At 34.5% G+C, this 16,625-nt stretch overlaps 1 protein-coding gene across 1 annotated transcript in view; it reads left to right on the plus strand.

Annotated features, from left to right (window-relative positions):
* The first annotated feature begins 81 nt into the window (after positions 1 to 81).
* The window catches only part of LOC106078158 (telomere repeats-binding bouquet formation protein 1-like), a 21,438-nt gene continuing 4,894 nt past the window's right edge, over positions 82 to 16,625 (plus strand). Inside the window, exons 1-15 of the mRNA XM_056043244.1 lie at positions 82 to 287; positions 807 to 917; positions 2,301 to 2,432; positions 2,602 to 2,733; positions 4,664 to 4,724; positions 4,808 to 4,896; positions 6,169 to 6,291; positions 7,335 to 7,484; positions 8,641 to 8,772; positions 9,273 to 9,398; positions 10,690 to 10,768; positions 10,874 to 12,591; positions 13,878 to 14,011; positions 14,568 to 14,612; positions 15,813 to 15,977. Of these exons, the coding sequence (XP_055899219.1) occupies positions 248 to 287; positions 807 to 917; positions 2,301 to 2,432; positions 2,602 to 2,733; positions 4,664 to 4,724; positions 4,808 to 4,896; positions 6,169 to 6,291; positions 7,335 to 7,484; positions 8,641 to 8,772; positions 9,273 to 9,398; positions 10,690 to 10,768; positions 10,874 to 12,591; positions 13,878 to 14,011; positions 14,568 to 14,612; positions 15,813 to 15,977 (3,237 nt within the window). The 5' untranslated portion in view covers positions 82 to 247. The remainder of the gene's footprint in view (positions 288 to 806; positions 918 to 2,300; positions 2,433 to 2,601; positions 2,734 to 4,663; positions 4,725 to 4,807; positions 4,897 to 6,168; positions 6,292 to 7,334; positions 7,485 to 8,640; positions 8,773 to 9,272; positions 9,399 to 10,689; positions 10,769 to 10,873; positions 12,592 to 13,877; positions 14,012 to 14,567; positions 14,613 to 15,812; positions 15,978 to 16,625) is intronic.

Raw genomic sequence — 16,625 nt, forward strand, 5'->3', positions numbered from 1 at the left:
TGTATGATCAAATCTAGATCTATTCTATAGATCAAACCGACTGATACCTGGTCCCTCTTCCGGTTGTACTGAACAGCCAGTTGCGAAGCATCCAATTTATTGAATTTTGGATAGTCTAGAAAATCTAAATTTAGACTAGATGACTAGACTAAGACTCTACTAGATAATCTAGACTTTGTCCAGAATCTAATCTACTTAGATAGATCTAGTTTATAGATCTATCACGATTTAGTGAACATCTAATTCAATGGAGGATAATTTGATACTGTCAGATAAACTTGAATTTGGTAAAGAAATACAAATGTTTGCAGTGGAGTGTGGTGTGGAATTAATTTTTAAATAACATTTTTAAAAAAATGTTTTAATAAAAAAATAAGATTATCATTGATTATGATTATCATTATGATTGAATCGATTATCATTATGTTAACTTAAGACTTTTAGTTATTAGGCCCTACTTGAGTACTTGACTTAAGACAAATTGAGTAATCTGGGCCTGGGCCTGGAGGCCTAGTATAACTATAGACAGTATATATAGATCTAGATCTAGAAGCTATTTGAACTAGACTTTCACTTTGTTAAAAAATAGCAATGATGAATTACTAACTAAAAGGCTAATAATTAACAAATCATGACAAATGAGATTCTATAATTAACATTATATTTTAATATAGATCTAGATCTAATATAAGCACAGCAAAAAAAGGCAGGTAAGCAGATAAAGTTAAAAAAAAAGTAGAGTAGACCAAATGATAGTAAAAAATGTTGTACAATGTAGTTTATATTTAATAGTTTTATTTCTTCAGAAACCCAGACTGACATACTAACACTACTAGAGAATGTGAAATGCCAGAAGAATAATGCCCCAGTGTTGAAACAGGCTCTTGGTGCACTCGCTTCAATATGTAGCACTAATTGTAAGTAGATCTAGTGGATGGTTCGTGGTAATTGTCTTTAAGTGAAACAGGTTTGCCTATAAAGTTTTATCTTATCTTATAAATTAAAGATATTTTCTCAAAAGAGAAGATAACCATGTCCTACAGGTATCCCTGTGTCAATCTAGCCATGCCTGTTAATCAGTGACTTATAAATCAGCCAAGTTGTTGGTTTTAGGCTGATTCAGGCAGCCCATTTCATGTTCTAATAGCACTAAGGAAAAAGAACCACTGTTCAAGTTTGTCCCAGCATATGGAATAAGAAATGTGCATTTATCTTTGTGTCTTTCTGAGTATTTTAATAGGTTTTCTTTTTGTATTTGTAAATTATGGTTCAATGTTTTATGTATTATTGCTAAATATTAATATATTATACATATTAATTATGTTATTTTAAAGACTTATTATCTAAACAGATGAATGCTCATATTTTATAGCTGTAAACTCAAAAACAAAATTTGTCAGCCTTTCCTATTTCAGTTTGGCCTTTTTATAAAATATTTGTTAAAAAATTTGTTTTACAAATTTTGATTGGATAAAGATACAGAGAAAACAAATTACCTTAAATCTTAATTTTAACTCTTTTTCTCCTAATACGATACAAACGTTGATTCCAATCAGAATGTGGTAAATAATTACGGAGAGAAAGTGTTAAGAAAGTGGTTTGTTAGAAACAATATTAAGGCAATGGTTTGCAAAAGCAATATTTTATTTGAAAAGTATGCAGGATTAAAATTTGTTTTTATTTTCATGATGAAATCTTTTTATAAAATTGTCTGGTTAATATAAAAATAATTTGATCGGTTTCATCTCTATAGAATGAAACAATTACAAGTACTGTTGTTGGGATAATTACATTCTCTGTTGTTGGTTGTTGTAAGGGAGGTAATCACTAAAAGAAATATTTTAAATAGTCTATTACCATGCTAGGGTACCTTGATCTCTCAAACAAAAAATGATTGTAAAGTTATAAAGAAACATTTTGCATTTCTTTAAAGATAAAATGTACTTTTAAATGATGTCTTGATATACAATGATGCTATAACTTATATGTTTCTAATGAGTTGTGGGGTGAAATTTGAACCTCTTCAACAATACTATAATCGAATCTTAGTGAAGACTGAGATTTTTAAGTACAGCATCTTAGGGTAACCACCCAGCTCTAATGGGTACCTGACATAAGTTAGGGAAAAGTAAAGGCGATTGGTTGTTTTGCTGGCCATATGACAATCTCGTTAACCATGGGCCACAGAAACAGATGACCTTAACATCATCTGCCCCATAGATCACAAGGCGTGAAAGGGAAACTTTACTTTTTTTTTCTTTTACTAAATATTTTTTTTTGTTTTTTTTTTAACCTTGTAGCAGCTTCACAAGACTACTTTCGTTCAGTGGGAGGAATAGAGATTCTACAAGACTTACTGATCAATGACACATGCCCACCCCCAGCTTTTTGCAGTGCTTTGCTTTGTTTAGCTTGTGCTGTACATCAAAATGGTATGTTCTTTTTTCTTCTTTTTATGTTTATCCGTACATTTTCACATTTTGTTTTCACATATACTATAGTAAAAAAAAATCAACTTATCCAAACATTGTTTTCAGTATGTTTCAACTCCTTGTATAAATATCAGTTTTAATCACATCTTTGTTTCTATACTCCATCTAGTGGCATCTCAAAACCTGACACTCACTGAAGATATGATGTCACTGATACATTTATACTTTTCTCAACAAGACTGCAATTCAAATATCCTTAAAGCTGCTGCTTTCTTATTGGCCTGTTTAATAGACGGAAATGGTATCTAGAATTTATTTCCTTTTTGTTTGCTTAGCTTATTCAATTATATTACCTAACACTTATGTAGATTGTTCTTTAGTGATTTCTCATCAGCTTTCAATACAATAAAACTTCATTTACTTATTTTAAAAAATAAAAGCATTGAAGATTGGTCCATATATAATACTAATGAATTTTTGACCTTATAGGGTTGGGGTAAACAGTGTAATATCAAATGCATATATAGTTAACACAGGGGTGCCCCAGTGGTTCATTATATATACTAAAGATTCTCAATCGGATAGTCCTTTTTTGCTCTTAACAAAATTCACTGACGATTCGGCTAATTATATCATGAAAAATGGGGTAACAAAGATTACTATTACTAAGAAGAATGTCCTCCATTAGTGTTAGCGAAAAGGCTTTGGCAATGTTTTATCATGCACACATCTGCAGTATTTTAAGTTTCATTATCACTGCCTGGTATGGCTATCTGAACGTTATAAATAAAGATTTAAAAAAAAAACTTCATAAAATCCTAAATGCTGCTAGTAAGGTTGTTGTTGATGGTTGTTGACTTTTAGCATCAAACTGCTGGTAGGCAACTAAACTGCTGTTGGCTTATTATACTTTAACTTGTAAAAACTTGAAATAACCTGAATAGCTTCTTTTGTTACACTAAAGACAAAATCAATTTGAGATGAAATTTTATATAGCAGACTTTAGTAAAAATATAAAATGGTATTTTGAACAGAATCTAACTCACTACAAAAAACTCTTTACACTCCAGCATTTTGGAATCACTGAACTATCCAAGACATCTGATGACAGCGTCGCTTATATTGCATCATTCACACCACATAGCTACCAACCAATAGCTAAACTTTTCACACGGTCCTCATAAACACACACACACACAGACAAATTATACAAATTTTTTTTTTTTGCTTTTGTGTAGCTTGATATTGCATCATTCACACTACATAGCTGCCATGCCAACCAATCGCTGAACTCTTCCCACGGTCCTCATAAAAACACACACACACACAGAGACAAATTATTCAAATTTATTTTTATTTTTTTTGCTTTAGTGTAGCTTGATATTCATGCTTATAGCGTGGTGCGAGCACTATGGCTCTATCTCTTTGTGGACCAATGGGGGGAAAAGGTACAACAACAAGCACAATACAGATATTATATTATTAGTGAACTACTTTTAATCAGCATATGTATGAGTGTTCTTCATCTAAAGAGATAAAGAAACCAAAGAAACATATTCCAATGTAGTCAAGGAAACCTTGACATACCTCTCTCTCGTAAATATTTTGCACGCTCCGACAAAATTATTCATTTGGTTCATATGGATTCACTACCCTGTTATGATTAAACTTTAATAACTTTTTTGTTTATCATCATAGATAAAACAAATTGATGTTTATCAAACAAAATAAAATTGTATTTTTGTTAATGGAATTTGAAAATAAAAACCTATTGGCTGTGGACAAGTCTATTTAGAACTGGATCTAGACTAGATGTTGGCAATATTTTATGATTCAAATTGAACTAAAAGTATTTATTTAATGATATTCATATTTTCACAAAACTTAATATATAATATATAAAAAACATTATCTCATAAAACATTATCTCATGTCACATCCTCATAAAAATTAATATAGAAAAATATTGCTTTTTTTTTTAGCCCCCAAATTTTAAAAACTTTGTTTTTGGTAAAAATATTGAAACTGAAAAAAAATTTGTATTTTTTCCAAAGGGAAACTATTCAAGATTAAATTATAAGCGTTTTAAAACATTTTGGGAGGAAAGAAAACAAAACCACTGACTTCTAAGCAGCCACGATAATAGTAAAAATATAGTACTCTCTAAACTACTCATTAACTTTGTTGTATCCTAACTACTTGCTAATTCTACTCTACTGATGTTTTGTAAGGGAAAGGTCAGTGGTTAGCTAACAGCACAGAGTGTCTTCAAGAGTTGACAAATATTGTCAGGTAAGTAAAAGGTTAGTGTTGTGCTCTATCATTAAACTGATAGTTTGAGTTGGTTTCTTTCTTTGATGTCTGTCTGTCTGCAGGAACTTGATTGCAGTCAAGTGTAATGAAGATGACAGATGGGCCATTGTTTCTCGAGCAGTTGGAGTTTGTGTCAACAATCCACAGTCTGGTAAGTTTGATTGTCTTCTTCTTCGTTCTCATTTTACATGTTGGAGGGTTCAGATTAGTAATCCAGCAATCTAGTGGTTTACAGATCAGGCAGTTCTCCATTTACTTTTTGTTCTATATGAGGGTTTTGGGGCCAGAGTCTTGTTTGGGCCTCTTGATATAGTATGTAGCTTTGAAGGACATGGTCAGCATTCTCTAGCGATGCTCCAGAAGGGCAGGTTTCGCCCGTCCTGACTTTAAGCTTCCGGAACATATGTTATCTCATTCTGTTGTGTCCGGTTCTGAGTCGAAAAGTTATGCATTGGTCATGTCGCTTAAAATAGGCATCCTTTTTCTTGTAATTGGGATGTGGGCTGTCTTGAATAATGTTATATTTCAGTAGGTAATGATCTTTCATCTTCATTCAACTTGGTTGGTCAATGGAGGTTTATAAATAAAGGGAGATAATTCACGTTTTGGGTAAGTTTCTGCAGAAATAAAGGTTATTTGGCCTTGGCCCAATCTTCCTTCAGAACAACAGAGATGCCAGTGGGTGTAGTTTGAACTCTTGACCATTATGGTGACATGCTGAGCTCAAACCAAACAACCAGGCAGCCATCCTCATTATTATTTAACTATTATGATAATGCTACGCCAAAAAAAAACACTTTTGCAGAATATTACCTACCAGTATTTTAAATCTTGAATATGAGGCAATAAAATTGTAAAGGGAAATAAAAGCATTAAAATCTTACCAAAAAATTCCTACAGTAACATTTATTAGCTAATTAATAGCTTTCATAGGCTAATATAAACTAAATACTATTGAGAAGTCTAAGACTGTGCAAAAGTAAAGATTACATATACATAGAAGCAACTTTGAAGAAAAAAATAAAATGAAGAAAAAAATGATAATCCTTATCCCTGTACTTGAAAACATGAAGACAAATAACAATTGCATTGGTTTAATATGTTATATGTACAGTACAGTACATGTATGGGGCATGCTGGGTGGGTGGCAAAGTGCTTGGTTTCTGAACTGAGGGGTCTTGGGTTTAAATCATGATTAAAACTGAGATTTTGATATTTTTTAATTCTACCACCATACTTCTTACAGGGCTCTTCTAGTTTTAAAATAATAGTCTAACATAAACTTCAGTTAGTTTTTTTATTGCCAGTTGATAAGTCAACTTAAGCAAAAAAAGTTAAAACATCTTTCAATAATTCTATTCCACATCAAAATGAATTGTGTATCTTGTTCTATAAAACTTGCGTCTGTATCTCTGTTGTCCAGTGACCAATCAACAGGTTTGTTGTAGCCTGCTGCCTCACGTACTGAAACTGATCAGCACCACTCCTGAGCACACATGCATACAGCATGTCCTCTCCATGTTTTGTCTGGTGATGGCCAACAACGGTGAGCATTAACAACTTAACTTCTCACTAATCTACAATGCAAAGCTTGTCAATTGGTAAGAAAGTATCTGAACATCTTCAATGAAGGACTTTCATATTTGTAATTTTATACCAAGCAAGATATTTTCTAATTACAAACAAAAATGTTTAATTCTCACTTGGTATTGGACTAAGCAAATAATTCTGACAGAACATGGGAAATAAATGCAGAGACTTTCAGTTTCAAAAGCTCAGGGCAAACTATAGCCTTAGTTTTTACATTCTTCAAAATGTTTCTGTCAGTTGGTTTACTATTGGTTTAGTATTTATCACATGTCAGTAAATATTAGTTTAACTTATTGGATCTATAGTAGAGCAAAAACAATTTTGAGGGAAGACAATACTTCAGCTTTTAAAGGGGAATAACTCAATAGCTTGTAATGTTTGCGACACTTCCCTAAATTAACCAATGAAACATTTTCTGAATCTTATTGATGATTAGATTGTCAAAAGTCTTACCACACTATTCTAATCTTTTAGTCTCAAATTATGTTGTCAAAAGTCTTACCACACTATTCTAATCTTTTAGTCTCAAATTATGTTCTACTTTTAAATGAAAGAAAAAGATACGTAAAAGGAACATGATGTGACTGTTTCTTACAGAAGGTTTTTTTTCTTTACTGAGCGATAGATCAAATGGAGGCTGGGGATTAGATGGAGAGGCTAAGAGTTAATACCTCTAGTTTTAATGTCCTGAACTTACTTTGTTTTCATCATGCCAAAATTATATTTGTTCACATTTCAAATTTGCAATACAAATAACGTAGGTTACTAATAATGTAATATTAGCCCTGTTAACAAACATGAAAATTGAAAACTTAGAAAATGTGTCACAGGACTCAAGCATATCTTTTATTCAGTTTTAATTCCACAATGTTGTCTGAACGTTAAAGTTTTAAGAAATGTGTTTACAAATTGACACTATTCTAGGACTCCCTTTACACACACTCATTATTAAAAGGTCATAACATTCATTACTGCCTTTGTACATTCTCTATTGAGCAGCTTTGAACCAAGAGCGAATCTATCAATGTGGAGGTGTGACCACATTGGTCAAGTTTATTGAACAATATACTAGAAGCAAAAGCCCTTCACTCTCTTATAACACTGTCACATATGCAGTAGCTGCCTTAGATGCCTGTATCTCTGATCATGGTGAGTTGCTGATTTTTGTTTGTTTTCATTTATCCTGTTCTACTTCAGCAGGTTATCAGCCCCATATTTTCTCAGTTGTTGGAAGTTATCCATCATTTTCTGGTCTGTTGAGACTTAGCCTGACTTCTTGTTGCCAACTTGAGCAGCTATTGCTAATTCACTCTTAATGGTTCATATTTGAGTTATAATAATAATAATAATAATAATCTGTATTGACCGTATGGAAATTTGTCTTACAATTTGTGCATTACACCAAACAAAAAAACATTATAACTATAAGAAACCAAAGTGTACATTCACACCAGACTCACTCATAATTTACATGTGACAAAGTTTATACCAGATTGTTCTTATTTAATGATTTGATTGCCAGGGGAACAAAAGAGTGTTTGTGTCTGTTTGTCTTTGCTATCAGTGTCTTGTATCTCTTTTGTGATGGTAAAATCACGAAATCCTGACACAAAGGGTGATTCTTTATTTTGAGGATCTTGTTAGCTTTTTTATAGGTGTTTGTATCAAACAACTGCCCAAATGGGTTTGTTTTTTGCCAATGATTTTACCAGCAGCATTTAGGATTCTATAAAGTTTATTTTTATTTTTAATGCTCAAATTGCCGTGTTCTGTGTTACCCTGCAGAAAGAAATGATGGCAGTTAGATTTTTTTTTTAAAGGATTGTCTAAAATGTAAGAGTTACAATTATCAAGTGAAATATTTATTAGTTCTAAATTAGATTTAGCTGAAACAGTGTTTTGATTTCATGAATGTCTGTTTGACAGCCAAGAGCAACACTCAAACTGTAGTTGAAGGTTACATTGTCTATTTTACAATACCTCTTTTTAACTCATACCTTTGTGGAAACTAAAACCTTATGGGTGGGACCTGGACAGGGATCTCAAAACAATTTTCCCTGAAATTTGAAAGGTGGTGTATATCATTGGGAAAAGAATAACTGGCCACACTGGGAAAACTCAGTTTATAATTTTTCAAAGTATAAAAAGAAATTTATTTTAATTTGGCTATAGAACTAGAAAATATTTAACTTGAACAGACTAAATGTCTTCGAATATTTCCGCATTCATTCAAGAGTTTATTAAATTATTAGTGATTAAGAGAAAAAAATCACTCTAAGTATTTTTTAATGTTTTTCTTGTCTAGAGAAAGCCTGTCAACAAGCTGGAGAGATGGGAGCAGTGAATCTTTTATTAAATCTGTTGTATGACAGAGAACAAGGACACAACTACTCACAGATCATTGTTTTAACCATTGCACATGTCTTGGAATATTGTAGTGAGTATTTCATTTAGTCTCATTTACTAATTTAACTGTAGGCAATTTAGTCATTTAAATTAACCATATAGTTTTTTAAATCTTGTTTTCATTCAATATCATCCATCCATCCCAGTGGCGCTACAGCCCATGGGCTCTGGCCTGCTTCAGCACATCCTTCCTTTCAGATCTCTCCTGGGTGTTTCATCTCCATGCCCTGACCCCAAGCTGCTTCAGATCTGCTTCCACATCATCAATCCATCGCATTCGGGGTCTGCCTTTGGGTCGCCTGCCTTTTGGTTTTTGCCTGTATACGATTTTCGCTCCTCTGTTCTCTGACATTCTTTAAAGGTGACCTGCCCAACGTAGTCTGTTCTTTTTTATTTCCGTCGCTATTGGTGGGTCTTCATACAATTGATATATCTCATTGTTATCATTCAATGCTTCTTTTTATTTAACGTGTTGCTGCAGTAAGTTTTTGTTTCCATGTGACTAGATGATTTAATGTGTTTATTTTACAGAAGAGTATTGTTCTTTGGTTAGTCAAGGGCGAGGACATCAGTTGTTAGTTTCCTACCTGACAGAAACACAAGATGATGAACTGTTCAAGGCCATTAAATATGTGTTTACATTGTGTAAAGTGGAAGGTAGGTCAAAGTAGATGTACAGGAATTGGAGGTGGTAGTTTCTTTGGTTGTAGTTTACCAATAGTGTCTTTGGGCAGGAGAGGCTCGTTTATCCATGGCTGACTACCAACTTAGGAGATGGATAACTCTGAATTCAAACCTCTGTTGCCTTGTAGCTATACCCAAGCTTTGGGAGTCAACCCTGAGGAAAAATCAGGAGCTGGCGACCCTAAGGCATTTTGCAACAACACCCAGTGCTACACCCTGGCAGAACATGCGACTCTGCTAACCCCAAGTTCCTTTGGATACATCAGCTGCGTGGAGAAGGGGGAACTGATGTGTGGGCGACATCATTCTGACCACAGCTAATGCCCAGGCATTCATCTCATTTCCATGAGGTGATCCATAGTTGCTTTGTGACTGAAGGAAACCATAGACCAATAGTGTCACACTCATTTGTTTTTATTCATACTCTCAAAAATTTGGCAACAGAGTACACTCTGATGAAATAGGAAATCCCTCTCATCAGCAAATCATAATTCTAGCCAACATTTAAAATCCAATATGAATTCAGAACATTGAGTTCAGCATATACTTACATCTAGCCAACATTTAAAATCCAATATGAATTCAGAACATTGAGTTCAGCATATACTTACATCTAGCCAACATTTAAAATCCAATATGAATTCAGAACATTGAGTTCAGCATATACTTACATCTAGCCAACATTTAAAATCCAATATGAATTCAGAACATTGAGTTTAGCATATACTTACATCTAGCCAACATTTAAAATCCAATATGAATTCAGAACATTGAGTTTAGCATATACTTACATCTAGCCAACATTTAAAATCCAATATGAATTCAGAACATTGAGTTCAGCATATACTTACATCTAGCCAACATTTAAAATCCAATATGAATTCAGAACATTGAGTTCAGCATATACTTATAAGAGACTCATCAATAACCATTTCAACCTTTCTTGTATTTTTTGAAGCTGTCTGCTTACATGCAGGATTTCCTTCACAACATTCTTCTCTTTTTAGTCAGCGTGTATGGTGATAGTCATAATAATGAATAAACATGTGTGTATGGTGATAGTCATAATAATGAATAAACTTATTTGTGACATGTATCTCCATCTACGCTGTGACCAATAGGTTTACTTGAACTTCCCTAGATCACTCTTCTGGGATCCTTGGTTAGAGGAGTCTAAAACTAAATCTAAAACAGCACTGGGCCTTCTATTTATTGATTGAAAGCTCTTGTTAAACTGATCACAATTAACATGCTTTATTCACAGGAGAGACACAGAAACCTGGTCCTGAAACTAGTGCTTCCAGTCTCAGACATATGAATGACTTAGCAAAACTTTGTAATAGGCAAGTCCATTTTTGTTTCAGAGTTCTCTACTTAGGTACCGGTATTTAGAAAGGAGAAGGAAGCTGTTTTTTAAGTCTTACATATTATTTATTTATCTTATTTAGACAAAGTGATCTCCAAGAGTTTGCTAAACCAAGGGAAGTAACACCATATGTTGATCACTATGACTGGGAGGATGTAGCAGACAGGGTGAAACAATTGTTCCAGGCCTACAATTCTGGTAAAGAATCTGATCTAGTGTCTGTACAGGAGGATGTATATCCAGAAGACTTTAGTCGCTATAATAAAGGTAAAGTAACGGCACCTATTTGTCCAAGTCATATACCAAGTGGCCGTCGTCCAACTACAGGATTACAAACTCACCAGTTCATTAAGAGTGATGGCAGCAGAAAGTCAAACTGTCCCACTGGTTTCATGAGTGCAGAGAAACACTGGAGAAATCTACCAGTTAAACACAATCCCAGCAGCCCTAGAATTCACCAATCCTCTCGGCAATATTTCAAGCCGGTGCCTAAAACAAATTCAGGGCAAAACTTAAACAGCAACATTTCCTATTTACGATGTTCAAATGAACGCGAGGTGGCTCAAACTTTGACCTGTCGCAGACAAACATCTATGCTGAGAGATCCGTTTGTTGATACAGAAACATTGCTGGAGTCAGAATCTATGTCAGATAATGATCAGCACCAAATGCTTTCAACAAATCTGAGAGGTCTGAAAGAGAAGTATTCACAAAGTAACAGCAAGACAAATAGAAGCAGAACTATCTCTGTTCAGCAGCCCAGATCTGAACTATCACTTGTAAGTTATAAGTCCCAATCTTGCCAAACTGTGGGTCATAGAGACATGTCCAGAGTTGGTGATTGTATGAATGAACCAAGTGTAGCTGCTGATTCACTGGAAACTGTCATTGATTATCAAGAGAAAAAAATTACAGATATAGTGCAGCAGGTGATGGCTACCTTTATGAGGTCTTTAACAGAATCTCTTCATCAGCCTTTAGTTGATCCACAACCTGAAGTCATTCAACAAAAACCCACAGTTACAGTACAATTATCACAGCAAGAACAACCAGAGACAGCACCACCGCACCAAGTAGATTTACCAAAGTCTCGTTTAGGTGAGAAGAACAAAGAAAATAAAAGGGAGGTAAGTCGCAGGGCATCTCCTCAATCTAGAGGGACTTCTCTACTCACTTTTTGTGAAAATTCTCAGCTCAGTTCAAAGGATGTAAGAGAGTTCCCCAGCCTTGACTTGAACCATTCAGACACTTCAAACCCTAAACATGACCACATACTAAGTGATAAAAATAATGAGAATAAAAAGGACAAATGTTCGGTGGAACACTCTGCAACCCCGCAACTAAGCCACTTGGTGTTGAAACCTAAAAACTCACAAAAACAAACCCCTTCCACTAACATAACTAAGTGCTTAGGACATTTCATCTCACAGCCCGCCAAGCAAAAAGATGACTTTGTTAAGCCCAGAACTCCATTGGCCAGCAGCAAGAGAGTACTGCCAAATACACGCATCTCTCATAACCATAGAGGATCATCAGAGGACGTGGAGGTGCTGGGAAGAGAAAATGCCATTCAGAAGACTCCTTCTCCTTCCCCGTCTCTCTCAGAGTTTGACAGCTATCTAAAGGAGAAAGCACAAACTGACCAACCTGTCATGGTGTTTGAACTAAAGCCAAGCAGAACAGGCTATAGCTCCACCTACAAAGAGGGTGTTATCACAATAGTGACACACCCAGACAGAAGTACACACAGTCAGACAAACTTGTTGACTAGAAATATAAAGGTTTCTTTACAAGGAGAAGGTAATAGTCACTTTTTTTTTTCTTTACTGCTAAGAGACGTACATCTAGGAAATAGGATATGTTTATCTCTTGAGAGTATATCAAAGTTTCCAAGCTCTGGCTTCTGATGTTCTCCTGTTCTAAATGAAAATAACTTTTCATATCTCAGTCACAATTTATCATTAAAATCTCAAAGGAGTAACTATGTCTTTAAAAAAAACTTCTTAAGTGAAATGTGAATCCACAACATATTTCTCACATGTGACTTTGTACACCAAGTTAACATCATTAAATTAGCTTCTAAGATGTTAAACTATCGGACAAACCTGTTACAGGTCGGTATATTTCTGGTGAGACTTTTGAAATTCTTTGCACTTGGTTCATCACATTGCCCATTAGAATTATATTTTTAAAAAGAAAGCAGTAGCTATTGTCAACAAGATTTGTACCAATATTAATCGTTATAGTAATGAAATATAGTGTCAGGAGTATCTTTGATACTGACAGTGCTCATAATGATGTATACATGTTAAAATTTCGGGTTGCAGGCCTGTTGGGGGCGGGGATGGTGGATAAATAGGACTCAAGTCTTGTGTCCCAATAGAAGGGGGTTCTTTTCATAATTTTGAATGCCTCTTGTACATTTGAAGGTTTTTGGCATGTGGGGGGTGGAACCTGCAAACATCCTTGTATAGAAGTTACAAGGGGAATATATCTCTTCTTTCTCAAGCTATAAAATGTCACAGTGACATTCCTGATTAGACTTCTTATATAGCAATGATCTGCAGCATGACAACAAAGAAATGGTTAATCACGTTGTACTGTTTTAATTTCTGCATTCATGTGATACATGCCAGTGTTATGACTAGAAATGTGTAAGTACTAGACCTTCATCTTAGGAGGCAAGGTGGCTGAATGGTAAAGCACTTGGCCTCAGAATCGGAGGGCCCCAGTTTCAAATCCTGGTGAAGACTGTGATTTTTTAACTCTTTCTCTCCGTAATTATTTACCACATTCTGGTGGAATCAACGCTGGTATCGTCAGTTAGGAGAGAAAGAGTTAATTTCAGGATCTTTAGGGTGCCTCGGAGTCCACCCAGCTCTACTGGGTTTTTGACATTATTTAGGAAAAAGTAAAGGAGGTTGGTGGTTGTGCTGGCAACATGAAAACCTTGTTAACCGTGGGCCATAGAAACAGATGACCTTTACGTCATGTACCCCATAGATCGCAAGGTCTGAAAAGGGTACTTGACTTTTTTTCCTTTTAAACATTCATCTTGTCATCAAATGTCTTGTTTCTGTGTTTAGACTCAAAAAAACAAAGATTTACTGCTGCAGGGGTAAACGACTCTATAGAAAATATGTGTTTAGATGGTGATCAACACAATCCGGAGCACAAAGATCAGGAACACAATGTGTACAGTTTCTTGTCAGAGGCTGATGTAAGTGAACTGTGTGTTGCGATGTTGATGTACAGAGAAACACTTACACATTATGCTTTCTGTTCTACTGACGTCTTCTACTCCTGCAGTCACTCATTTATAATTCTTGTTAGATTTGCTGTGACATGATTGAGTTGCCTTTCATTACATTACATCATTCAAATAAAACTGCAACAAGGGGGTGACCCACAGAGTGAACACTGCTGACTAGTAAGGGCTGAGAGTTCCAAGCCAAAAGAGGCTCAATTCCCTCCTTAAGTCTAGCTGTAACAGACACCTAACATCCGCCTTGTCATTGGGCTTAGAACTAGGTCAATCTCTACAACCTCCTCAAAGCTAAGAAATGTTTCTGTTAGAAACTATTATTTATTACTTTCAATGTATTCTAGGCTACAGTTTTTTATATTTTTTTCAAATCACTATTATATCAGTTCATTAGGAATATTTTCTTCTTAAGGGTATGTTAACAATGCTACATTAAAAAAACACACCTGTGAACATATGTAAAGCAATTGTCTCCCAAATTACTAAATTAATCAAGTGCTCCCTTCTACAGCTATCTTTGTCAACAATGACCAGGAGACAATTGAATGCAATAAAGGTATTGAAAGCACATTGGTTAATGACTCTTATTTCTACTGTACTTAGTTGTTGTTGTTTTTTTGGAAGTTAGAGGGTTTATGATGCTCATCTGTTTACCAAGATCACAGCTGATAAAAGATGAGAAGATCTCTGCAGTACAGTGTGCATATTAGTCCTGCATGAAGATATTTAGATTTCATTCCTGTTGTAGGCAACTATTATATATATGGCTGCCTGGCTGGGTGGTGTGTGCTCAGAACGGATGTGTTGATGGTTCCTGGTTTGAAAACCCTCTCCCTTCAGCATCTCCTGCTGGTTTGGGCTGGGATGTAGTAATTTTCAATTCTGAAGGAATATCATTAACATGTCAAACAAAGTTGTTTATGTTTAGTCAATTATTTTATTGCTAAGCTACCTACTAAAAGGAAGAGCAGCTATTCTCTTTGTGTAGCCTCTTTCTCATTTAGATCTTAAAATGTAAAATCTAATTTCACCACATTTAGTAACAGGCTGAAAATTGCCATTGTTACATTTGGTCAACTAAAAGCGAACCATTTTTAAAAAGACTTTTTAAAAGACTTATAAAGTATGTACTTGTCTTATGTAATGAAAGGGGTACAGAAAGATGGAAATAATGCAAAAGAATTTATGTTTTTTGTAGTTTTTTTGTCTAAAATTTAATTATTAGTCGAAATAATAATCTATACATGTATAACTCCAATGCTTTAAAGTATAATAACCACAAAAGATTGACCAGAAATACACATTGTATGCATATACATAGTTTTAAAAGCAAGATTTTATAACCAATGCTTCATTGTATTTAATGATAGTGCATGTGTGCTAATGTTTATGCTGGTAACTTTTATGAGCTTGATTGTAGGTCTATGTATATTTGTATGGTGGAACATTAAATTTGGTTACTGATAGTTTGTAGTTCTTAGTTTCTGATATCAATGCATGAAGTTTTCCTGTGACTTGCTTAGTTCTTTATATGAGCAATTACTAGGTACTATAATATGTCACTACTGTCATATTCAACAGTGAAAAAATGAAAAGCACTACTGTAATCTAATTTTAAATATTAAAACCTGCTTTTTGACCTGCATTACGTACAAAACAGTGAGTCACTTTGTTATTATCTTTTACTGTTACCATTATTCTTATTTCAAAAAGACTTCTGGAAAATTCATTTTTGTCAAATATTTTTCTCCTCAAGGGGAATAAACGCAGAGTTCAAGTCCCCTACACAGATCAGGAAGTCAGAAATCTGCTAACTGGTGTCTCTAAAATGGGTAAATCATGGAAACACATTTTAAACAGCTATAAGTTTCACCCAATTCGAACGTCTGTGGACTTGAAAGATAAATATAAAAAATTAATGGTGAGTTTTACAAGTTAAGCATTAACAAAACTCATGTCTCTATCTGTACATGTGATTTTACTGGCCAAAGTGTCTCTATCTGTACATGTGATTTACTGGCCACAGTGTCTCTATCTGTACATGTGATTTACTGGCCACAGTGTCTCTATCTGTACATGTGATTTACTGGCCACAGTGTCTCTTTCTATACATGTGATTTAACTGGCCACAGTGTCTCTATCTGTACATGTGATTTAACTGGCCACAGTGTCTCTTTCTATACATGTGATTTAACTGGCCACTGTGTCTCTGTCTATACATGTGATTTAACTGGCCACTGTGTCTCTATCTGTACATGTGATTTTACTGGCCACTGTGTCTCTATCTGTACATGTGATTTTACTGGCCACTGTGTCTCTACCTGTACCTCTAATCCATCTGTACATAATAATAATAATAATAATAATTTTATTTATAAAGCGCTGTTAACAAACAAAATGTAGGCTCAAGGCGCTGTAACAACATTACAAACATAAACACAATTGCCAGAATAACAGTTAATCTAAAAAAGTTTTAAACAAGTAGGTCTTAATGTTCTTCTTAAAAGTGGTATAGCATGTTGTCTGTCTGAGATCAATGGGGAGTGAGTTCCAAACCTTTGGTCCGTGA

Source organism: Biomphalaria glabrata, chromosome 10 (genome assembly GCF_947242115.1).
Source record: "Biomphalaria glabrata chromosome 10, xgBioGlab47.1, whole genome shotgun sequence".
Taxonomy (NCBI): Eukaryota; Metazoa; Mollusca; class Gastropoda; family Planorbidae; genus Biomphalaria; species Biomphalaria glabrata.